This window comes from Gobius niger (assembly GCF_951799975.1).
Source record: "Gobius niger genome assembly, chromosome: 1".
NCBI classification, from domain to species: domain Eukaryota; kingdom Metazoa; phylum Chordata; class Actinopteri; order Gobiiformes; family Gobiidae; genus Gobius; species Gobius niger.
Window position 1 is genome coordinate 47,041,914 of NC_136852.1, and position 25,392 is coordinate 47,067,305.

Genomic DNA, 25,392 nt, shown 5'->3' on the forward strand with positions numbered 1-25,392 from the left:
CTACCTGCATCTGTTTGTCAGTGATGAATTACTATAAATATATGTAAATGTAACATTGATTTTTGTTTTGTAAAGACATTACCTGTGTCAGTGTGGTTTGTTAATACTTTGTAACTTTAGCCTCAGACCATCTTGTATTGTTTTATTGTGTTTGGAGAAAGAGCCACCTGTTACAAGCTTTCTCTTCTTTGTGCTCCTTTTCAATCATGTAAACATACAGTGTAAAGCTATTCGTGAAACAACATGAAAAAAGTAAACAATTCGACTGAAATAAATCAAAAATGAAATTAAGTCAAAAACAAACCTGTCATATTGAAGTCCATTCACTGAGAGAGGGGGTATTATGCTTTGGGGTAAAAAACTGTCTCAAATGCAATATTGATCTAAAACAGCTGAAACAAATGATCCAGTAGTTTCACGTCCTGATCCGTTGAGCGAGCTGAAATAAGCCCCTCCAACTCCTTTCCTCTTACTGTTTTTTGTTTTGCTTTGAAAGAATAGCTGCCTGGGAAGATCCAAAGATTACTAAAAGATGTGCCGGCAGCTCATAACACAACTCACAACTATGTTTTTAATGAGAGAGAGCAACATTGTAACGTTGTAAAAGCTTGAAAAAGTCAATTTTGCATAAACCCCCCTTGAGGACTGTGCAATTGAACAATATGGCCATTATGTGAAAGCAAGTTCATCTTAGTCAATTTGAGAACAATACACTTTAAGGACATTTTTGTTTCAGTAATTACCAAAATATTAACCACAAACCAGGTCAAAACATCTGTGACTTGGAAGTTACGAGACAAATCCAACCACAGATCGTTTTAGTTGCCCCGTCATCTCATCAGACACGTGAACACAACCCATTATAGAGAAGACCAGCACAGAAGCTACAGATGAAAGGAGAAGAGAGGGTCGTCGTGTTGCATAGCCCTAAAATCTTCACAGGAAAGTGGCCAGGCCTCCCAATGTCGCTTACTACACGTAACCATACAATTTTATCCGTAAATGTCTTCAACTACATCTTAATAATGCATATTGACAGACTTTAGCATATCAAAGTACACTTTTATTTACTGAAACAACAAAAAAACGTTTTCTTATGCAGAGCAACATTGTTTTAGCGGCTAAAAAAAAAACATGAATTCATTGCATTTTGATCACTAAGGTCTGCATAGGGCCACTTTAAGATTGCTCTGACCAATATGACAGTAATATTATACTGGAAGAGTCACTCAAATCATCAACATCGAAGCCACGATTTTCTGTAGAGACAAATTAAATCCAATCTACAGTTTGGCAATGTTAGAAAAATGAGTCGGGATCTAGAGTCGACCACTTTCTTCCGCTTTACTCCTGGTACTGGCCACGGCGGGAAAAGACCCACAGACGTTGCATTTTTTTTTTGGAGACGCTCATTACATTTCAAAGTAGCCCTTGTCATTTTCCATTCAGAAAGTCTTGCTACTTAGTTGGACGAAGAAGATCCAGCTACGGTACTGGCTGGAACACATCACTGTTAATAGCCTGGCCAGCATTTATACATATTTCCAAAACATAATCCAAAACAAAGTTGGATTGAAAACCAGAGCGAGAGGAAAGAAAAGGAAATGTTGGAAATACACTGGTGACTAAAAGACGAAAGCATTTGCATAAGGTCTGTATAGATCACAAAAACAACACATCATTTGAGAGGAAGACCGTTTAAAAAGGACACGCTTCACATCGAAATGACTGGCCAGGCTACGCTTTTCTCACAATATCACCCATTGTCATATTCAAAGGAAACTTCCCATCTTTTGCAACACAAAGGTTAAATTATGAATGTTTAGGCTTGCTGCACCTAAAGAAAATATGTCAAATTAGTCAAAAACTGGTAAGAGTAGTACATTACTTGACTTAGGGAAGTTTCTGACGAATCATCTGCGAAAGGAAAAGTATAATTCCCTTTGAAATAATAAAAGAAGAAATTAATTTATTTTATCTATTTATAGGCAGAACATTTGGCCATAAAAATGAAGAAAAGAGTTTATTTGCAAAAACAGATAATCATGTATTCATTTGTTTATGTCTAGGATGATTACGAGTGACATTGGGTGAGTTTCGGTTGATGAGGAGTAACTGAATATTTGTAAATCTTTGCATTAAATATATGCAAAGAGAATATTACAAACAAATGTCCCCGTGGCAATTTCGTTTTTTGCAAATACACTCTTGAAATCTTGCGCTAGGGCTGCACAATATTTATATACTTATTTCATTTATTTATTGGTTTATTTGCTGTGCTTACGAGTTATTACGAGTGCTAACCGCTGCGTCACAATCACAATTTAACAGCCTAAAACCTTTTTTGGAAACACTTTATTTTACTCTACCCCTGATACATTATATCTACCGAATTTAGCACAATGGAATCTGCGTTGTAACAAAGCACAATAACCTATATATCCACAATGAAATAATATGCATTGTAGTTTGGAGGTACATAATGTAATAAGACCCTTATTTAGGGTTAGACTGAGGGTCTTATATCTTGTTACGTTATGTACCTCCAAACTACTAAGACACGGTATTCCATTGTGTATGTACTACATGAGTACAAGTTATTACACTTTGTCACAACACAGATTACATTGTACGAATCCGATTACATATTAAGGTAGTGTAAAATAAAGTGTAAGCACATTTTTTGTTTTACGATGAGTAGTTTAGGTACAACTGTGTGCATGGTAACTTAAAAGTGTTATCATGCAATGTTTTCGTTTTGACTTGTTTCAGCTCTGATTTATTATTATGTAAGTCTTGTTTTACAATGATTTGATAAAGAGTCAAATTTCTTCCCATTCTATATATTAATATATCTTTTTTTCTCATATTGTGCAGCCCTATTGTGCTAAAAAAGAAGCTCATGAACTCATGTATCTTATTGATCTAAACTGAACGACTCAAAAACAAGGTAAACATTCATCATGTAGATAGGTTTTTAGTGGCGTGAGATCTCCACTGTTGTGTAGCTGCTGGAGCAACGTGACGCGTTAAAGTTAGTCACACATTCGACAAGATGGTACAAAAATATGCATCAGGTGGACCCGCACTGGGGAAAAACACGTCCATGACTTTACGCACACGGCTAACGCTATAGGCTACATTTTTAAAAAATAAACTGTGTAGCCTCCACAAAGTCACTCTCTCACGTTCACATTCGCGCTCCTTAAAGTCCAAACAGCGAAATCGAAGGCAATACACGAGGTCCACTGGGTCATGACATCCTTTTTTTTTTTCCCCCACTAGAGAAAAAAGAACTAAAAATCTACACCGTCTTTGCATGCACGTGTTACTGTAGTTAATGTCACTTCTTTGATTGATATAGTCATAAGCAAAAAGGCTAGCATTGTATTTTTGCACAAAGTTGATTCTTGCTCCACCACAAAACAAACAAAAAAAAGATTTCAAAACTCAAACAAAACTTTAAACCAGGGTCGTGCTATCATTCCTGTTTGTAAAGCATATTGTAGGTGCGCGTCTCTGCGTTTAAGGCTTTCTGTACAACTTGTTTTCCGGCAGAGCTACATACAGAACGAACCGAGTCGATGCATTTAGAAAACAGTTGCTTTTTTTTTTACTCTTATATATAACTCTACAGTCGTTATCTAAAAGGAGAGGCACTTTGTCTTCAAACGTCGCAAAGAAGTCTGTAAAAAACATCGTAGACCTGAAACAATGGTAAGCAGAAAAACTCACGATGTCATACAAAAAACGTACACAATGAAACCTTTGAAATAAAAGAATAAAAAATCAGAAGTACACCTCACTACCACGCGTCGCTTCTCGTCTCTCGGAGCGCGGTCAGCCTCGAGTGATGGGCCGACGGAAAAAGGGAATGTAGAGATTCGGCAGCGTCATGGAATGGCAGACTCCGAAAATAAAGGACTTCTCTTTGTACAGCGTCTGAACGACTTTGAGGTTGTTCTTTTTTTTTTTTCTTTTCTTTTTTTTTTTTTTTTTTACACGAACACGCAAAACCAGACTTCGAGACTCCCACGGACGTTAGGTTTGAGTGAAACGACCGCACGGACACACGAACAGACCCCAAGGTGCAGATGTTTAACAGACAAAAGGGACAACAATTGAACGTAACAGAAGTTGTCTTGTGTCCAAAGCAAGTAAAGGAATAAAGATTTCACAGCACTAGATCTGGAGATAGGTCCAAAATTGGTGAAGGATGGGTCAAATGCCATTAAGTAAACCTTAAACCTTTGGGCAGGGGTGCTCAAAGTGCAGCCTGGGGGCGAAACCCGGCCCCTCAAACCAATTTTTGGTGACCTTCAGGCTTCAGTTCAGAGATGGTACTTTTAACATCATCAAAAAGAAACATTTTATTCTGAGCCAGAGCTGGCATTAAAAAGGACCATCTTATCCCTTGCATTAAAGGGATATTTCAGGATTTTTGACATAGGGCCTCATTTCCTAGTTATCCAGAGTGTTGCTGATTTCTGGAGATATTTTTTTTTGTAATTCATGCAGTTCTTATATTTGAGGAACTTATGGGTGCTAGGCTAATGCAAGTCTATGGTATCAGAGGGCCTGCATTAGAAACAGTCTGACACACTCCACAGTGCACCTGAGGCAAATCACTTAACTGACCTTGTATCACATGAATTACCGCATTTTTAGGGACTATTTTCTAGCAGATCACTCCGCCGCTGCGTAGCACGAAGCAGATGCTGCTCAAATATAAATGCAAAACAGTTATAATGATTCTATTAACACAGACATTTATATGGTTAGTCTGGTGTTATAAGTGATTTGCCTCAGGTGGACTGTGGAGTCAGACTGTTTTTAATGCAGGCTAGCTGATACCATAGACATGCACTAGAGTAGCGCCACTAAACTCTTCAAATATAAGAACTGCATGAATTTAAGAAAAAAATATTTCCAGAAATCAACAACACTTTGGATAACTAGGAAATGAGGCCCTATGTCAAAAATCCTGAAATATCCCTTTAAGGTACTTTATGCTGAGTTTGAGTCGACATGAATTAAGATGAAATCAACGTTAATGCCAATGGAACAACTTGAAATCAGGCAATTTCTTTATCACTTAAAACGACACAAAATAATCTGAATTGAGAACAAAAAATAACTTGTTCCATTGGCAATAAGAGGTGTTGTCTTATCCTAGACCAAACTTTTAGTGATGGGATTCACGGCTCTTTACTGGAAGCCGAGTCTTTGGGATCTGTTCATTTCAAAGAGTCGTTCAAAAGGCTGGCTCTTCTTTAATATAAAATTTGAACAACGCCAGCCAGATAACTCACAGTATCGAAGACGCGGTAGAGAAAAGGCACACGCTTTTTATTTAATTAACAAAATGACAATGGGACTGATATTTACGCTTTGAAAAAATGTGTTTTTGAATCAAATCTTGCACCACGAGTGATTAAAAGAGGCTGCAACCGTCTGACAAATCCTTTTTAGTGCATTTAGCTTTAACTTTAGCGCAGAAAACTATCACCTGTTTGGCCTGCTCCAGTGTTGGGCTGATTCTTGTGTTCATTCAGGGGAGTTCTGGGTAAAATTGAAATTGAAAAAAGATGTGTCTCTTTTCACGATTGAGATCCAGTTCGAACCGTTCAGCGTAAAAAGCCAAAACTTTAGATTTTAATCTCTTAATCCACGTACATTTAGCCTATGTTATTCCTTCCTTAAGATTATTATTCTTTTTTCCATTGTAAGCCTAAATTAAAGTGTGGGGCACAGTTTGAGCCTCCTGTTTTATACACCCAGTTAAAGGTTTCACCGATCTATGTATACACTTTAATGATACAAGTTTGGGCACCCCTGCCTCGTCCCCTTAAGTTCAACTTGCTTGTAACAAACCCGATCCAGATCACCCATTTAAACAGTATAGTTTATACCCTGATGTCCCATTGTACAAATAATGTTTTGTTAATGATTCGAGTGGAGGGCAGTACTGACCACATTGTTCCACATGAGCTAGAGGAAACAGCTCTGGAAACAATCTGAAAGACAAGTAAAATAATAAAATAGTAAATAATTTAATTGAAATATATCACAAGTGGATCTAAATATAACCATAATGGGTCTGTTCAGTCAGAGTGTGTCTATTTGGTGGTTTCACCTCAACAAGGAAGTCAAAGTAATTCCAGCATTAACTGTAAGACATCTCAAACTGGCAAAAGGTCCACTTCCATCTAACGCCTTGAGCACTTTCACCCACACTCGCGTCCCTCCTGCCTGTAACCATGCGCGCTCACCGAGGAATAAAGTACAGCATTTAACACACAGTGACAATGTAAACAACGAAAGCCTTCAAAGAAGATGATAAAACTCATCACGATTTCTCCAAAATGCATTAAAAAGGTTGCTTTAAAGCCATGCTAGCACCATTCGTCCTCTTCCGCCTCTTCGTAATACCTGGCCGCCCGGGGACCGCCAGGGCTGCTGCTGCTCGGGCTGGTTCTGCCCCCAAAACTGAGGTGGTACCCGTTGGGCACCCCCAGTCTCTGCTGCTGCTGCTGTGGGGAGGAGGGCAGGTTGGTCCGAGGAGAGTGTCCCGCAAAGGGGAAGACATCCAGCTGCTCGCGGAGGCTGCTGTAGGGGCTGACCTCCACGCGTTGCCCCCCTCCCAGAAAGGGCTCCGAGCAGATTCTAGTAACGGGACAGGGGAAGTAGTGGGAGCCGCTGTGCCGGAGCGCGACGTGCTCCGAAAGGCCCCTACTCAAGCGTCCCGAGCTCAGCGAGGGAGCCTGGCCGGACACAAAGTGCACTGGGGAGGAGTTCGCAGTCTTGTAGGCCACCCCAGGGCGAGGGGTGTGGGGCGTCTGGGGCAACTGTCGACGACCGCGGACCGGAGTGCTACAAGAGGAGCTAACCCAACCACTGCCCTGCATGAAAAGTGGACAAGCAGTTGGTTTGTTTTGGAGACGATGAGGTAGTGACAAGGGGGAAAAGGGAAAAGGGGCACGAGAGAAAGGACACGGAAATGTGGCACGGGACAGAATGAGGGCACACGGCAGACGGGACGAGACACAAAGGAGGCGATGGAGGAGAAATGACGACACACAAATGAATGGTGAAAGCAGAAAGTAGAAAAAGAAGGGAAAGGCCATAAGAGGCAGCACCACAGGAAGACAGAGAGAAAGAGTCTGCATGCATCCAGTTAGAACTCGATCAGTCTGTGCTGTTTTATACAACGTAATGTTAACACTGAGGAGCTTTGCAATTGGATCGTAGCTTCCTCTTTACATTTTCATGTACCTGAGCTGTTTAATTAACACTTTTACAGTAAAATATATATAATAGGATGGAAATAGTATGGAATCTAACAGCGTAAAAACATAGTAATTTGGAAATAATTACCTGGAAATAGTTAACGCTGAAATTATCTTCAACTTTTTCAATACTGTACGTTTAAATTTAACGTTTAATTTAAATTTAAGGGGAGACACATAAAGGGAAAACTCTTTTTTTTGTTTTGGGCCAAATTGGTCTCTTAGCATATAAACTTTCACCTGGAAACAAATAAATACCTAATTTTCACAACAACATGTTTAATTATTGCACTGATTCAATGTTTAGCGACAGATTTATTTGCGAAATTGAAAATTTAAGGGCCATGTCTCTCACATTCTCTGAATATTTTGAAGGGTTTTTTTTAATTTCAGAGGGATCTTTTCTTGTCTAATTCCTAACATGTTTGAGTATGGAATTTCGAATTAATTAATTAATTTTGTAATCTCAAAACTAAACAAGATATCTAAAATCCCCTCTAAACCATACATTTAAACCTGGAATGATCCATTATTCAGATTTTTTTCCGAAAATCTGGGAAATTTGGGGCATTTTTTTTACGTAAAAGGCCTGATTTGTATATTAAAAGATAATTCTTGTTTTTTCGTCTCTTTTTTTGTTCAGTTTTTTAATGTTTTCTTTTATTACTTCTTGCTGCTTTCTTTTTCTTCGCTTTTTGACGCTTTTTTTGATTGTGTTTTCGTTGCTTTTTTTCCGTTACTGTTGCTTCTTTGTCACTTTTTTGCAGCATTTTTGCACTGTAGAGTACAGTATTATTGTCCTTCTTATGTCACAGACACTTTGGCCCGAGCGGCCCGTCCACGTTGTCCCACCTGCTTGTTGCTGGTGTCCTGGCCCTCGCAGGGGGAGGCGGCACAGCTGGCGGTCGCAGACTTGGTGCTTTGGTGGCAGTGTTCCCTGCTGCAGTAGCGGTCGCAGGAGTAGTACCGCTGTTTGTCGGCGGACGAGTGGTGGTGCCGCCTCTCGTGGGACCGGCCGCGATCGTGGGTCCGCTCCCGGGGCGCAGGCGGCTCTGGCCCGGGCTCCGCTGGGGCACCTGGCGGGACGGAGGAGATTTCGGTTCATCATGCGTTATTGTGGTCAAATTGAAAACAAGGGGTATTGCAAGTGCAGAGTATCCCACTTTTTAAATTCCTGAACAGATTTTTTCACTCAAACATTCTGATAAAGTTATAATTCCCCGTGACAGAGCATGAAAAGTATCTACTGTTACCTTAGGGCTGATAAAGATGGTCTGTTGTACATATGGATTGCCACACTGTGTCGTGATAACTTTTACAGCGCTATGGTTTCACTTTAATTTATAGGAATACCTTTGTGCTCACGGACAAAGGGAAACACCCACAGGTCTTCACATAGTTTTGGTATCTCTGGTCTCTTTAACTTTTCCTCACCTCAACGCACAGAGAGGCAGCCCATAAATCTGTCTAAGGCTTTGAACAGGCTCAACATGCAGCATGAGGGTTTCTAAAATACAAATGCTGGACAAAAAAGCATGGACAAGTGACATGCTTCATTCGTCCATTATTGCCTCTGGAGTTCTTTCATAATCTTAAAGTAAACACGATGTGGCAAATAGTGGAAAGTTGAGTTGTTTTTTTCTGTTTATGTATGATTTCATGTGTTTGTGAATGAACATTATATCCTTTACACGAGGGGTCTCCAACCTTTTGTACCCAGCGAGCTACTTTTACACAACAGATGCATCAGAGAGCTACACTCATGTAAAAATGCGACTTAAATGTGACTCATTGAGCGTTTGAATAATCTAAAAAGCCACAAGATTTTTTGACCCCGAGCTGATGAACGTAGTGGATTGTTCCTTTATTGTTCAATATACTCATTGTAGACGGCTTAAAGGAATAGGTACCCACCGATGTTTACATAATATACTTAATACTTATATACTTTTATACTTAAAATTGATTTTCATTTTGTGAAACTGTTCAGAATTAAAGTGAAATATCTCATCTATATTCATTATTACAAATTGTGTCAAAAAAAATTTCCTGGCCCACCTCTATAATTTTCCATTTGTGCTAACTTCAGACTGACACAAGAATATGACTGCACAATATGTCATCAAATTAAAATTATTACAGTATTAGCCATAACACATCGCAAAATCTCTAGGCTCTTCCCATCTGAAGATGAAAAGAAACTTAAAATCTAAGCAAACGTTAAAATGTTAGCTTGGTTTTGGTCTGGATTTAATACTAATAAGTCTTGTTTTTAGCCAATATCATGAAAAAAGTTAATTTATTGGAAATGATCGATCACAATATCGCAATATTCAAAACAGTTATCTAATCTTTTCCCTCATATTATATTATGCAGCCTTACAAAACAAGTATAGTGACTCTTTAAGTTACAAAAAAGGATCAAATGGCATCAGTTTGTGTGTGCAGGTTTACGTCAGACCCACCAGCAGTAGTATTGGAGGGCTGTCCCACTACAGGAGTGTCTAAAGACCTCTGTCTCTTCTCCCTGTCCCGCTCCCTGTCCCTCTCACGCTCCCGTCGGTGGTGGCAGTGGTGATGGTGGTGGCGGTGGTGCGGTCTGCTGTCCTGGACGGGCTTCTCCAGCGTGTAGTCCATCAGGTTGACCTCCTGGGGGCGCTGTGGGGTCACACTGGAGGCAGAGCGCTTCATGTCTGGAACAGTCTAGTGCACAGAGGTGATGCAGATGCTTGTTTTAGGCATAAGGACCAGAGACTTAAGTACTTTTAGACTAATTCATAATATACCAGGTTAAACAGGATTAAATTTAGTCTAAACTCTGACAGATTAGGACAGAACTGAGTGTCCTAACCTTAAAACAAGGAGCAAAACTGTCAGAAATGAAGCTTTACCATAGTAATTGACAAACATACCCATCATATAAAATGTGCAGTACTTATAGGACGTAATCATAATACAAAAATAAGTAAAACACATTAAAAATGGACATACAGTGAGATGATTTCCTGGAGAGAGACACGACTGACGCTGTTGAAGAGAAGAAACAAGATTCACTACCAATCCATCAATATACCAACAAAACATAGTTTTCAGCGTAGACTCTACAGGTTAATCCTGAAGGAAATGTTTAAGTGACAAAGGAGCAGGAGTGTCCTAATGTCCAGTGAGAATCTACAAAGCAAAAGGTCTTGAAATAAAAATAAAAAAACAATAAATAAAAAAGAATCGTTGGACTGTAAGTCATATTTGGCACCTTTGTTTCAGAAGTCCATTGAATCACTGAACTTAGTCTGAGTCTAACAGAGGCTTTACAGGGGTAATTTCTACAACAATGCATTTATTCAAATTAAGTTGAGAAATAGCCTTTGTTGATCTCACAACGGAGAAATTTACCTATTACATCAGCTCTCAGACACACTCAGGGTGTGCAAATAAACAAACAATGAAACAGTAAATAGTGGTATCTTATATAAAAAGCTTTAAGAATATCGAAATGTAGAAAACCTAAATGTCAGCATTAGCAGTGCAACGTTTTACAGTCATAGTGCAGGTGGTTGATAAAGTGACGTGATACAGAGAGTATTGCGCTTAGTTTTGCAGAGGAGTTATTGCACATGATGAGTTACTTTACAGTAGCGTTGGGGATGGGACAGTGGTGGGGATGAAGGACTTAGGTGGTAGCGCTCTTTCCTGCACTGAGGGTGTCTCAGTCTTCCACTGAAAGAGCTGCTCAGCCCCTCTAGTCCCGTGCAGTGGGTGGGAGGCGTTGCCCATGATGGATGTGAGCTTGGCTAATACCCTCCTGTCCCTCACCTCATTCACAGACCAGCTTGTTCAGTCTGTTCTCAAAATGAAACAATGGCGTGTGTCAAAAAATGCAGGTGCAGTAATCGGGTGTAACCTTACAGAATAGAGGATATTATAATAGCTTTTTCTTTTTTTCTGAGCTTTCTCTTCATTTAACCCATTCTCAATGCCTCTGGGGCGACCTGTAGGAGCAGTGGGCAGTCAGTGTAGGCCGCCGCCTGGGCCGCGGTGAAGCCATGTTTGAGATTCACCTGTTGTACATGTTTTTTGCAGATGGGGAAACCAGAGCACCCTGAGGAAACCTACGCAGACACGGGGAAAACACACAGAAAGACCCTTTCCGAGGATCAAACCCGGGACTTTCTAGCTGTCAAGCACAAGCACTAAATGCTGCGCCCGCGTGCCGCCCGACTTGCACTGAAATGTTCTGCCTTTGGGCGAATAACCCCGAGCTCAGCCAATACAATTCTATACAAATCCAGCTATAGCAGACCGAGCAGACACTTCTCCAAGTCCTGGTTTAATTGAATTGGCTGAGGGATTTCCTGCCGCAGCTCCAAAAGACGGAATAAGCCACTCAACCCAAAGAGGGAACCACCATCTCCCCATTGATCCTCCTCCCAAGCCTTTCATGAACACTATATAAAACCTCTGCCTATCTCTCACTCTTCACTCTTTCACCTGTGAATCTGGATCATTTATGCGGCCTTCGGAGACAATATCATTACACTTATTCGACTTCGGGCTGTTGCAAAGGGGGGGAAAACGACACCACGCAGGCAAATCGCTGGCCGACTGCCACAGGATGATCTGATTACTGTAGACTTCTCCAACGCACAAAGCGGGAGCAGGATCAACAAACGCTTTTCCAATTTGGGGGCCCTGAAAGGAAAGCACTTTTAAACGCACCAATCGATCAACCTCAACATCACTCAGGAAATGGGGAGCGTATTATTATATTTCTTTGGGCCTTAGAAGGATTCATTCAGAGGTTTTCGGACTTTAACTTAATGCCAGTTCCAAGCAGCGATGATAGGCAGAACATTGAATAAAAAACACTTAAGTCATGATAAGAACGAAGCGGGCTGTGAGCTTCGAAGTGAGGGCATGGATTCAGAGTTGTGGTGCATCGATGGAAACGCAGGAGTGAGAAATTCAGGCTTTGGAGGTTTTCCAATTCCTCCAACGATTTAACTACCACCACATTGTAACTAAATTCGCTCATTAGAAATATGCAAAGGTAAAACTGGGTCTAAGTCTGTACCTACAATCTCAAGACAAAAAATATTCCTCACAGCATCTGATTAACTCCTTTTCAGAAGTTTCCTGGCCAAGTAAATAATAATAACTAGTACACTAACCTCCGCGTTGAGTCGAGGCATAGAGGCGGCTCTGCCCTGGTTCTCCAGTCCTGACCCTGGGACCGGTAACGTACTGCTGGCACTGGGCTCCATCTTCGTCATCTCCACTGACTCCTGGAAACAACACTTTATAATATCAAAAATGTAGAAACACATACATTTTTAAATTTTGCACGAACAAAGCATCTTTATATATACTATGCAGCCACCTTCATCTTTCCTAAACGTAACACTAAGTGCAGTTACATAAAGCTAGATATAATTTATACGAATTCTTTGAAACCTGTGCAGCGTTGTCTGGGGTGTCCTCTGAAGGGTCCCGGGACATGGGCCGTTTGGTCTTGATTCGGGGCAGGTCTTTAGGCATCTCCGTCACCCATGAAGAAGACAGCCTGATGCTGGGCTCGTGACTGGGTCTGTTGTATTAGTAGGTAATACAATAGCAAAATTAAATCTATTCTTGCTTCGGCCCACTCCTTTTGAGCAGAATGTAAACTGCTGAAATAAACAAATAAACTAAACTATTGAGTACTCAGGGTCATCTGCAATTTTAGGCTTTCATTTCATTTATGCCTTAGCAAAGCATTTAAATTGTGTATTTTTCAGTTTTAGGCATCATTTTGTCAAATTTAGATCTAATGTCTGATGATATTTGAAAGGTCAAATATTTGATGAGGAGGTGAAAAGTTTGAGAGCCATGCGAGCTGTCCGGCTGTGGTAGGCACTTTAATGTTTTAAATCAATTATGATTGGCAAAAACAATGCTAACAAACAGGGCATAGCTTCCCTTGTGCTATAACAAATTGGTAATTTTATAACAGTTGGAGGTCTTGATGCATCAGCCAATCACCAAAACATCCGGGGAAAATCGAGGAAGTAAACAACCTCGGAGGGCGCTCATATTGACCTGCTGATGCAAGACAAGTTTGTTTGAAAGCACAATTCATACACGAGGTAATTCAAAGTGCTTCACTGTTACATTAAATTACAGGAAGGCAGATCGAATCAATCTATAATAAAACAACAATTCACAGTTTCATTCAATCCACAGTCGTACACAGCAAAAAGCAAGCTAGAAATACGTAACATTTTCTTGAAATAAGTAAATTTGCCCCTGATTTGAGTATCTCATTATGATGTTTTGTGTAAAAACATTCCCCATGAACAGATTTCTTGAAATGAGTTGCTCAAATAAAGAACACATGTTCTTATTGCAGGAAACTTGAACTACTTACTACTCGATTGCTTTTTGTTGTGTTCATTCTGTGCTCACCATCACACAGTCATTCACATCTTTGTCTGATAAAACACAACATATTCAAACCCAGTACAGACGACGAGTTCAAACCAGGACTGGACTGGCCACGAGCACCAGGACTTTCACCCTGGGCCGACGTTTTTTTGGGCTAGATCAGGCCCACTTTGCACCTCACCAGCCCACGACAGAAACATCGTTATCCACTGTAGTGTAGAGCAGTGGTTCTCAAGTGGTACAATCACAACAAGCTATATAAATATAAATGAAATACTGTATTATTGCTCATAAACTATTGTTGATTAACCATTTAATATGCCTTGCACTATTCTATATAATTGATTCTGTCTAGCACATTTCTATACCCCTCCGTAGGCATGCTTTAATGCTCCCCAGATAATGCTTGAATTGTTTTTGTAATATGGCCATTTGTTTTGCTAAAGACCTCCTCGACTGGATCAGTTGCTTCAGAACTCGTCTGAATCATTGATACTGAGCAATTTGTAGAATAATACAGTATTTATTAATAGTACTAAATAGGGCTAAACAATACAGGAAAAAATACCATGTACTGTTGTATGCTCCAACAAAATCTCATTGCTGTTTTTAAATGACATTGACAATAAAGCTTAGTTTGATTGCAGAAGTTTTGATGCCTGTTGGGTCAAATAAACGATACAATATAAATAGTATTTTATTATTTTTCTGTTAAATGGTTCTAGAAAAAGTAAAGCATTGCTAAGGTATTGGTATAAGTATAGTTAAAGTACCGCTATTGAAAATAATTTAGTAGCCCTAGTACTAAACAACTGATTAAAGATGGGATTAATGGTCATGTGTTTTCACTCTATTATTTAAAAATTCTGTAGCCTTCCCTCAATCATTAGCTTATACTGTGTATATATAGATAGTGCAGGAGTTTCAAACATACGGCCCTGATTTAATCCGACCCCTGCCCTGTAGAGCATAAATTCCAGAGTATGTAAAAAAAAAAGTAAGTCTCTAGCCCATTCCTGCGTGGAGTTATGATTTTTTAAAGAATAACCAGAATGCTCATTCTAGCCACTAGGGGGCATTACATTTTAAAAAGAAAATAGTTCCACAGGTGTCCAGGAGAGGGCACTGACATAATAAGAGCTCCGGATATGAACAACACATTATATAGCCATGTGATAAATGGACAGTCTGCCCCAGGGCGGCTGTGGCTTCAATAACAGCTTACCGAGTGTGGAGTGAATGAACAATGACTATTATATAGTACTTTGAGGAACTTGTGACACAGGCCTTTAAAGTGCAATACAAGTGTAAGCCGTTGTTATTAATGAAGCTACAGTCAAGTTGGAGCTTTGACCAAATCACAGCTTATACTTATTCATTTATTGGACATTTTTTCTCTATTAGATGCGGCCCGCGACCCGCCGTGGGAGCTGAATAGATTTTTCCTGCCAGTCCAGCCCTGATTAAAAACATTTCCATTACTGTATAGACATCTTGCTGTGTTCTATTCTTATATATTGGACTATCATGAATGTCAAAATAATATCCTACTGCGGTCCAGACTTACAGTGCTCCTCCATTGTTGAGCGAGTTGGAGCTGGGTCTAGTCTTGGGCTTGTGCTGAGGCTGGAGCATGCTGGGAGGCTCTGTGCTCCGCCCCATAGCGGGCGGGTCTTTGGCTGGGAGCTCCTGCAGGTGAGGCAGAGGCAGCAGAGGCTTAAAGAGAGCCCCGACCCTGCACTGTGGAGGAGAGACGAGGCCACATGCTCAAGGAGTCCAGAGGCAGCAGGCAGAATATTGTAAGACCCAAACCGGACAGCAGGGGGCACCGCCGCTGTGTCAAGCTTGGGCCAGAATATTCATCAAAGTTTCAGTCATGCTTTGTGACTTTGTGCATTGGGATGTCGGTGTGGTGTACATGCAGGTTCATACACAAGGCTCTGAAAAACTGTTTAAGCCAGCTTCATTATCAGCCAGTGTGTGTCGCGGTGTTATTGGTCCTAAATACTTTTCATTCGAGATAATCCTGAAAAATGAGTAAAAAAAGCTTCGATATGTGTGTGTTTGCATGCACGCATTTACCATGAGAGCAGCTTATACTGCTCTGAAAGTATGGCTTTGTTGTAATGTCTTTAAGTCAGATCGTGGCGGTAATTACACATGGGCCAAACTAACAATGGATATAGCAACACAACTTTTCATTCAAAAGTGTCTAAAAGGTAAATATAATACATAATAACAAACAGATTTGACTGTATGAATGTGGTTGATTTGTGAAGTATTGTACAACCAATTCAGGGACAGTAAATAATAGTATTTTATCATAGAAATAATAATTTTTGGCCATATTGATATTTTTTCACACTAATTAGAAGGCTTGTCTAATTATGATGTAAGATGTAATTACGCTCTAAGGCCAACTACCATTAATAACCCCAGTGTACTATAATTTATAAATGAATAGTCCTGATTTACGTGTAAGACGGTACATTCACATGATACTGATGGCTATACCGAACTCGAGATGCACCGATCCAGCTTTTTGCTTCCGATACTTTACGATAACTTAACTTAACTTTCTTAAAAGTGGCTGCTTTAAGTAAAAACGTGATTGGTGTTCTTTACTCGATTGTGAGATCCATAAAGTCTTATCTTTTCTTACAAACGAGATGTTACAGATTAGTTATGAATCTATTTAGGATCCGAGGACTTTTCTACACTACACACTGGGTATATGACAGGCTTAAGGTTACATTAAAGCAGAACTAAGTAACTCAAGCCCCTAGAGGCCATAAGCGCAATTACAGGTGTCGTAGCATGTTGCGATTTTTTTACTCATTAATTGTCCGTGAGAGTAAATACTACGCTGACAGAAAAGATAAAGGGAGAGAGGGATATTGTACATCCAATTACACAATGTTTTTTTTTTTTTCACTCAAACTTGGCTGTAAATACTGTTTAAAGTGCCTCTAGCCCGCAGTTAGCTTTTCCCGTTGGCCTGTTAGCTTCTTCTTCATGATTCTATTAGTGTGTATTGGTTGCTCCGGTTCAGTGGCAGTCAAGTTGCAAGTGTGGTTTTCTGGCCAGAGACACCAGGGGGAGATGAAACACCCCCCAATCATCCCATCAACACTTGTATTACCCCCAGAGGGACTACGGAAAGGATTTATTATGGTAAACAAGTTACTTAGTATTGCTTTAAAGTTTAAGTTTCTGTCCGAGCCTCAATTAGTTGACATTAGCATTAGCATACTGCCGCTAGCTTTAGCATACTGTTACTAGCCTCTGCATTTTGTGTGGCCATCAAAATATGTTTGTGGAGGTAAAAACTAACTCAGCGATTGAATTCGTCTGGTTCTGAGCTTCAGCATAATGCAGGTGCAGCACAATATTTCTTTACTCGCCACTGCCACCTCAGGTCTTACGTGTAACTGCAGTCTCTATGTTAAGCTCGTGCATGACGATAGAGATAGTTGGTATTTTGGCCCTAACACTGCAGGCGTTCAGCTGCAGTTAGGAAACATTAGGACATTGCTGGATGTAGAGGGTGGAAAATACATAATTTATGTCCCTTTATGTTGGTGAAAGTTGTGGTTTTAAACAAGTGAGAGCCAAAACAGGAATCGTTTCAGTATTGGATATTTGCAGCTCAAATATAATATCACATTTTTCTAGAATAGGATCGACGCATCCCTAATCCAAACCCATTTTACGATTCTTGAGAAATAAACTTGTAATGCACAGCGAATGACAACAACAAAGAAGCCTTGTAAACCTGTGTAAAGTTATGAAATGTTAATGACAAATAAAGCGAATAAATAGTTGACTTGCTCATTCAAACTTAAATAAAAAAAAATAAGCAGAATTTCTGAACGACTGTAGTTTAGCCCCTGTGTCATTATTCTTTGCCGCCCGTGATATGCGTTCATCTCGGCGTGCGCAGGCTTGTGTTGTGACCATGCAGATTGTGTCTTGCATCATCTCAGGTGCATGTGTAGTCCGTGTAAATGCGCTTTACAATGAAACAGGCATTTTGTGAGAGTGTGCATCGTGTTATTGTGATGTGCTACCTGTGATCCGCCGTCATCCTTCAAATGATGCTTCCTCAGGCGGTTCTGCTTGTAGTAGTCGAAAATCATCAAGGCCGCGTACACCTTACCCACTGTCAGCTCATTTGCTGAAAGGGAAAACCAAACAAAAGTGATTGATACAAACAGAGAATACAATTTTACTAGAGAGCAACTACTGAGTTACTGTCATGCTTTGGGTAAATCCATTTTGAAAAGCACAGAGTCATGTGTTTTGTCCTCCCTTAGTAGATTGTAAACTTACACATTTGTGGGAAAAACATTATGCATCTAATTGTAAAGCAAGCATCAATTTCATGACCCCAAGTGACTCTGAAAAGTGATCCTGGCAAGCTGAGAAATGGGCCTATATAGGAGGCAAGTCCATTTTAATGCCCAAATTCTATATTTCATCAAACAGAAGAAAGGGAACGGGACAAAACAGGAAACATTAGAGCAGAAACAACGTGGTCAATTTCAGCTAAAACGTCCCAACTGGAGCGGCGTCAGGACAGTATTAAACAAGCCAAAAAAGCTGAAATTATGACAAAAACCCAATAACATTCATTTTCACAGACTCAAGTAGTGATTCTATACTTTCCCTGTACATAAATATTAAGAGACATGTATATTTCCTGGGAAAGGTTCACGACCCACTGAAGACGGTTCCGCGACCCACCAGTTTTAGACCATAGTTTTGGTATTTTCGATTACCTACGACAAAAAGTGTTGAACAATGAAATTTTTTTCCAAGAAATTACAATTTAATGCCAGTTTGAATCACATTTTATGTTTTTTTTAATGACATTTAAGTCCTTGATTTTGGCACAATTCACTTATCGACTTGCCGGCCCCGTGAAGAATTCCAATGCTACAAATATGTTTAAGTTAGAAATGAGTTTGGAACACGACTGACATTTAAATTTAGTGGCTTCCTTTTTCATTGTAATGTAAAAAAAAAAAAAAATCAGGAATAGGGCCTTTAAACAACAATGGCTGTAAGCTAAAATGCAGATTGAAAGTAGTAAATACTGTATAATATTAAAGATAAGCTTCTGCAGCGGTTCTGAGGTCCCCCTTTGGGAACCACTTCTCTAAAAAGATTGCAGATGTGTTCAAAATGTTCCTAAAAACAGATATCCATACATGTATTACGTATGAGCTGTATTGCCACTACAGTAATCCAATTCAGATCATCAAGATTATCTAGAAATGTTGAAAGCCTTTGAGTGCTACCAGGAGATTAGCAAGAAAGAAAAAAAACATGGAGACACCTGCTGTAGAAACCGTAGGGAAAGCAATGTGCTGAGTCATTGGTCGGACTCCATTCATTTTTCTATTAATATGTCAAACCAATATTGTAGTTTGAGGAAGTAACCTGCTTATTCTACATTAAAGTTATTCACTCTAAGTAATCACGCGGAATTTTTAAGTTTTAGCTAAACAATTCGAGAATCAAGTGTCTTTAAAATGAGACATAGAGGTGAGACTAGCACTTTTTCACCAGTAGAGGGCAGTATAAGCAAAGAAGTGGTATCACAGCTGGTTTGGTGTGGACTCATTGAGTAGAAACTTCATTTCAGATGAGGATTGGCCAATGAAGGGAACATATTTCATAGAATAACTTGAAATACAGACCAACACTATTTTCTTTAGGACAGTGAGACCCAAACTGTTGTACAAATCAAGGGGAAAAAGCTGAAGGTGAGGCTGCTAAGATAAGCACTTACGTTTGTGCGGCGTCACTAGTAGGTCCATGGTTTTCTGCGAGAGGTTGGGCCAGACAGTGGACAGTTCCTTCTTCAGCTCAGCGTCGCTCAAACGCTGGGCCACCATACCTGCAACGACCACAGGCGAGCGCCTCATCAAACATTTAGATACGTAGAAATAGCCCATCTTCCCTGCACTGAATGAGATATTTGAGGGGACTTAAATATTACACTGAAAATAAAATATACATACACACTGGGCATCTGTATTCTGTTTTAAAACCTAAAGCAACACTGCGGAACAGTCCAGATTATACATTATGTCACGCTCATATCATTCAGCGAGGGCTAGCTGAAGCTCATTCATGCTATTTGGTTTGGTATTTGGTTGGGTTTTTGGAGCCAGCTCCTACTTTTAGAATAGTGTTTGCAAATAGACAAAGAAATTGGAGACAATGCGCCACGGTAAGAATATGTTCAATAAGGACTTTACATGGTTTATGCCTGTATAAGCAGTCAAATGTAATGTTTTTAATGCCCAAATACTCTATTTGAATGCCACAATCACAGAAAAAAAGAGGCATATTTCCTTTCTTAGGATTTGCAAACATTTCGTCAAACAGAGGAAAAATAATTGGACCAAAAAGGCACATTGTTGGCCATAAAATGTGGTCTATTTCAGCCAAAACTGCAACTGAACATGTTTTAGACCATCATTTTGGTATTTTCAAAGAACACATGCAGTAAAAATTGTATGTGTCATAATTTGCAAATAAATTGTCATAATTTGGCAATAAATGTAGATTCAGTGGCCGTTCGAATGCCTCGCAGAAACCCTGCTGTAACACATTGAGTGCCGCGCTGTTTTTGGGATTTAGCTGTAGAGTGCCAACAATCCAGACCATTTTTCATGATATTTGTAGCGGCACAGCATATTCTATGTTATAGCTATGGACACATGCTATGGCTCGTATGAAAGACGAGACTCTAAGCTCTCTGTAGGTGAAAACAGTTTAATTCTACGTGCCTCGGTTCCTGAGAAATCTAAGCTAAACAGAGGCTAATTTTGATCAAAATCAATCAGATTTTTTTCTTGATTCGCAGATAATGCGTCATGTATGAAACACTCTCCTCTCCCCTCCTCCTCTCTGGATGGACACTAACGTTATGGGAAGAGGAAAATGCTTAAATATACTAGTTTCAAGTCCATTTTCAAGGACAACATTGCTGATACGTTCTGAAACACCACGTGTTATCAATCGCTTTCGCTCATTATCGCGTGTGCATTTAAACAGCCTGGTTCTCGGTCTGAAGACCTAAAACGGATGTTTCTCAGCCGTTCTTGGACCGATTTTGACCATTTGTAAACTCAGAGAAAAGCTAAAATCTCAACTGTTTCGATCTTTCCATGGGAAGCCGCTTTGCGTGCTCCAGAGAGTGAGAGAAGTGTCAGGTTTACAGCTGCTAGCTACACAACACCACGCCCCCTCGGACCATAAAAACAAAAAGAAAAGAAACGCACTAATATATAAAATGTCCAGATTGTGATTTTTCACAAGTTTTTGATCGTCATTTATTTAACTTCTGTTCATCACAGAGCTACCAAAATCACACATAAGGTGTATTAGAGTAGAGTTTCATAATTAAGTAAGTAAGTAAGTAAGTAAGTAAGTGCGTTATTGTTGTTGTACAAGTGTACAACGAAATAGTGTTGGTGCAGGTGTCAGTCCTGAGCTGCTGCAGCTGAGCCGCTGCCACTGTTCGTCAACCTGACCCGCATGACCTAAGTGGTGCAAAATGTTTTTAATGGAAACTTCATTACAGCAAGGAACTTCCAGAGCCTGTCCCCATTTCTGATAGGCTTCAGCAGCTAACACCAAAGCTACGTCCGTGTTTTTCACAGTCTATGGTTGGACCATAGACTGAAACGGGGGACACAAACACCTCCAGGTTGCTTTCCTCTCAACACTTTCAGTAAGTTAAGGTGTATTTTATTCCTCTACATTCGACCCATCCTTCATTATGTGAAATGTTTTTGCATGGATCCACTTTGGGATTGAGAAACCCGATGTCTCACTCTTGCGATAGTGCGGAATGGTGCTATTTGAGTGTTAAATTAGCAGTCTGGTTAATGCCAACGTGTCGCTCACTGACAGATGCTGGCAGGTGTGAGCTCTCAAAACACGTACAGTTTGAGCACATCCTAGTTGCCATTGCTTAAACATTGTTGAAACTGGTTATCTAAGACTGTTTAGAAGAAGACTACTTTGCACTGGGAAGAAAATAGAAAGAAAAAAACTTTGGGTATGGATTTTTTAAGATGTGAACAATACACCACGGTTCAAAGCTCCAATCTGTGGGTTTAGCATAAGACTTCTGGGCGCCAAAAAAAGATTTCCTTATTAAAAGTGCAGATCGAGGCGCTGAAGCAGACACAGCCAGAGCAGCACTAAGTCTCCTAATGAGTCCAGAAGGGAGAGAGATTTACTCCTGAGGACGAAACAACAGCTTTCATATCAAGAACGCAGCTGCTGCAGGGTACGAGCTGCGGATGGAGGGGGGAAGGCGATAATAGCACAAAGTTTGGGTGCATCTTAATATCATATTAAATCTTTCGCCTTGTTTTTGACATAAAGGTGGGAAAATATGTTTGTTTTAAGACCCCAAATGGATCTCTGCTTCTGTAAGACTGACACAGACTGACGCTGGTAATGGTGAACCAACCGGACGTTTGTGGAGGAACAGCAGAGCGAAGCCGCTGTTGGTGACAAAGCAGTTTAGAAATACTGTAGTGAGGGCCCGTCTGGATGGTTTGTACCAAGGGCTCAGACTTTTAAACGACACTCCCGCTTGTTCATTAGAGTGATGTTCTAATAATAGTTAGAGCAGCTGCCATGTTATTAACATTACCCTTTGTTGAGTCAATTGTGATTCTAGAAGTTTGTGTTATGTGTCATTGTTGGTATTAGAACAATTGTTATGTGTAATCTTTGTCTATGTCACAATTGTATATGGAGTTGGGTTTGGCATAACAAGTCTTGACTTCAGCCAAAACCCTTTCGGTCAGGCCTCATTAAGCACTTAACATACATGTATTCTTATTTTATAATGTACCAGATCAATGAAAATATGTGACATGTTCATAATGAATAAACTACTACTAGTCACAACATGTGTCTCATCAAGTATCTATGCAAGCAATTTCATTTAAACTTTTAAATGTGTTGCTAGTCACAGTATTTACAGTAATTTAGGGAATCTAAGGATCAGGCTTTGGTCCAAATATAATGACAAGTCACTTTGTTGACTGTGTTACTTTGGATACAGCGACCTGTAGGACAGTGTGTCTTAAACAATAAAGCTAAAAGTAGCAGTGGAGGTAGTGAACCTGTAACGCTTTGTCAGCAGAATCTGCTGGTGCCTTGTGGCTGGGAATCAATTCTCGTAAACATAAGTATTGAGCTGCGTGCTCAATCTTTATACAACATGTTTGTGAACTGAAGACTTAACTTATCTGAAATTTAAGAACTGAAGTCAGCGCTGAATAAGTAAAGATTCAATTGAAGCTAATAGGAGCTCTGGAGTACGCTTGAAAAAGCATTTGGCCCTAAAAGACATTTTGATCTATTCAGTTGATTAATTCGTGTTAAGTGATTCAATTAAACGCTTTTACACCATTTTAAGGGGCTTTGATTGTCATTGTATGACAACTGTACAGTGAAATCTACAGTTGACCGTTTTGATGCCGCTGAGATAATCCATTAGGAGCATGTCCAGGCCTATGGTCAGAATCACCTCACTGGAAGATTCACCTACTGTGCATGTTTTTGGTTGATGGGAAAACTGGAAACCCATCAATGCACAGGAATAAACCTGTAATCTCCACACAGAAAAGTCCATACGGATATCGAGGCACGGATTTGATTAAAGTATCTGAAAGGCTGTAGTTTAACGTCCAGGACCTGCAGACGGGGGCCGGACCTGTGATGAGACCGAGTTTCTGTACCTAATCTCTACCAGAGGTAAGACTAATATTCTCAGGGCCTCTACATCAAATGCCCTAAAAGCTACTGAAGAGGGAAAAAAAAAAAACATACACTAACTTTGCTGTAAAATGCTTGAAAACTTCTCACTTCCCTTGGGGGCCTTTTCCCATGGTCCCCACGCAAACCTACGCCCGTGCATCCTTATCTCACCTGAGGCCAGCTTGATCTCCAGCGCGGTGCGGATCAGCGCCATCAGTGTCGACGTGAAGTGGACCGAGTTGTCGTCCGCGATCGGCATGTTCATTTTAACCAGGCGCTAAACACAGAAACATTGCAGTAAAGAAACAAGCGAAGTTAGTGAAAGCCAAAGACCTTCACCCCCACACTGAAGACCACCCAGAGAAGTCCATCTGTGTGCTGTTTGTAGCTGTACAAGTGCAACTAACAGATCAAACCGTGCGGAAGTTTGACAAATGCAGCTCTATTTTGTAAATGTTTGTGGAGTAGCAGCGCACAAAGAGCCTTCTCACCCAGAACATAACAAAGAAAGAGGAGACAAACTACTAGACATCCACATTCAGTGCTAGAGGCTACAGTATGCACTACGCCGCAAGTCAAGAGTGCACTGGTGCAAGACTGACAGAGACCGGAGGAAGAAATAAATGTGCGAGAGACAGAGATAGAGAGGCATGTAACGCATAACCATGAAGGTGCGTCCACATCTTGGGAGCTCGACTCTGTTGTTGTATTGAAGCTAGGTTTCGCTACAGGGTACGTTACTCTGAGCTTAAAGCAAGCAAAAACGTATATCTATTCGTTATAAAAGCTTGAATTCAGAATATTGGTGTATTTATATATTTATATACCAATATGGACCAGTTATTAGGTCTGGTTTTACTCTTTGGGTGCTCCGTTTGTGGAAAAAAAGGGCAGAGATGACAACCCAATTTGAACCCAATTTTGTTTTTTTGTTTTTTTTTACTTTAGCAATGGCAGCACCCTGTGTCCTGGTCACGGAGCAGTTCATCCCCCGGCCATTGTCCTCAATCTGTGAGACGTTTCTGTGACGCCCGTACAAGGTCTCCAAGGAGATCTCAAAGAGACTCCATTGGTCTCTTGTTTGCTATATTTCCACAACTGCTTGAGATCAGAGACTAGAGTCTCCTTGACCGGCGGCAACTCTAGTCTCCAATTAGTCTCCAGGCCAGTGAGATAGGCCCTTTGTGTGCGCGCCATCAATCCCAGTTGTGAGGACGTTGCAGACAGACTGCCAGTCCCAGCTGTTCCCAGAACGTCTCCACAACTCTCCTCCGGTGAGATAAGCCCTTAAGAATGTAAAACCAAATTTGGATCATCAAGCTACGTGGAAACATTTGGATAACTACAAGACTCCAGAGCGACAGATTGGAGAAGTTCAGAATTCACTTTATTTATTACTGGTTCCCACGTTTTCTTGAGTCAAGCAAATTATTATTATTTTTTTTTCCTTGCCGTACTGGAGAGTCTAAGGACGGGGGACGCCCACGCCGCCCATCGCTACCTTTGGACATTATATTTGACTGGATTCACCTGAACTTTTAATTGTCATATTTATTTCTGTGTTTTATTGCCTTGATGTTTGTTGCAGCCCTTTGAGGCGACTTCTGTTGTGATATTGGGCTATACAAAACCATTAAACTTGAAACTTGAACTTGAAAGTTCAATCCCCGGACAGTGATGCAATGAGCTAAGTTAAGATTGACATAATGGATTCAAGCCCTTTTAACGAATGCACATACATGTTCTTAGCTCGTGTTCGGCACTGTTGCATTTGCTGTTTAGTGTTGAAACCGTCTTAAGAGTTGAGCTCCCCTGAACACACAGAAGCATTCATCTGAACATGTGCTTTCAAAGGCAGTGCAGAGAAGAAGAGCCACAGAGA

General features: G+C 40.3%; 1 protein-coding gene across 15 annotated transcripts in view; it reads right to left on the reverse strand.

The window, feature by feature from the left end:
* Window positions 1-5,649: 5,649 nt before the first annotated feature.
* cacna1ba (calcium channel, voltage-dependent, N type, alpha 1B subunit, a) overlaps window positions 5,650-25,392 on the reverse strand; it is a 158,254-nt gene continuing 138,511 nt past the window's right edge. For 12 of the 15 annotated variants that reach the window (XM_079566661.1, XM_079566657.1, XM_079566659.1 and 9 more), the window contains 10 exons: window positions 23,682-23,787; window positions 19,507-19,614; window positions 17,780-17,886; window positions 15,277-15,449; window positions 12,741-12,873; window positions 12,458-12,571; window positions 10,281-10,316; window positions 9,755-9,992; window positions 8,142-8,365; window positions 5,650-6,902 (listed from right to left, as the gene is read on the reverse strand). In XM_079566661.1, the coding sequence (XP_079422787.1) occupies window positions 6,396-6,902; window positions 8,142-8,365; window positions 9,755-9,992; window positions 10,281-10,316; window positions 12,458-12,571; window positions 12,741-12,873; window positions 15,277-15,449; window positions 17,780-17,886; window positions 19,507-19,614; window positions 23,682-23,787 (1,746 nt within the window). In that variant the 3' untranslated portion in view covers window positions 5,650-6,395. The remainder of the gene's footprint in view (window positions 6,903-8,141; window positions 8,366-9,754; window positions 9,993-10,280; window positions 10,317-12,457; window positions 12,572-12,740; window positions 12,874-15,276; window positions 15,450-17,779; window positions 17,887-19,506; window positions 19,615-23,681; window positions 23,788-25,392) is intronic. The other 3 variants (XM_079566667.1, XM_079566658.1, XM_079566665.1) reach the window with 3 other exon arrangements.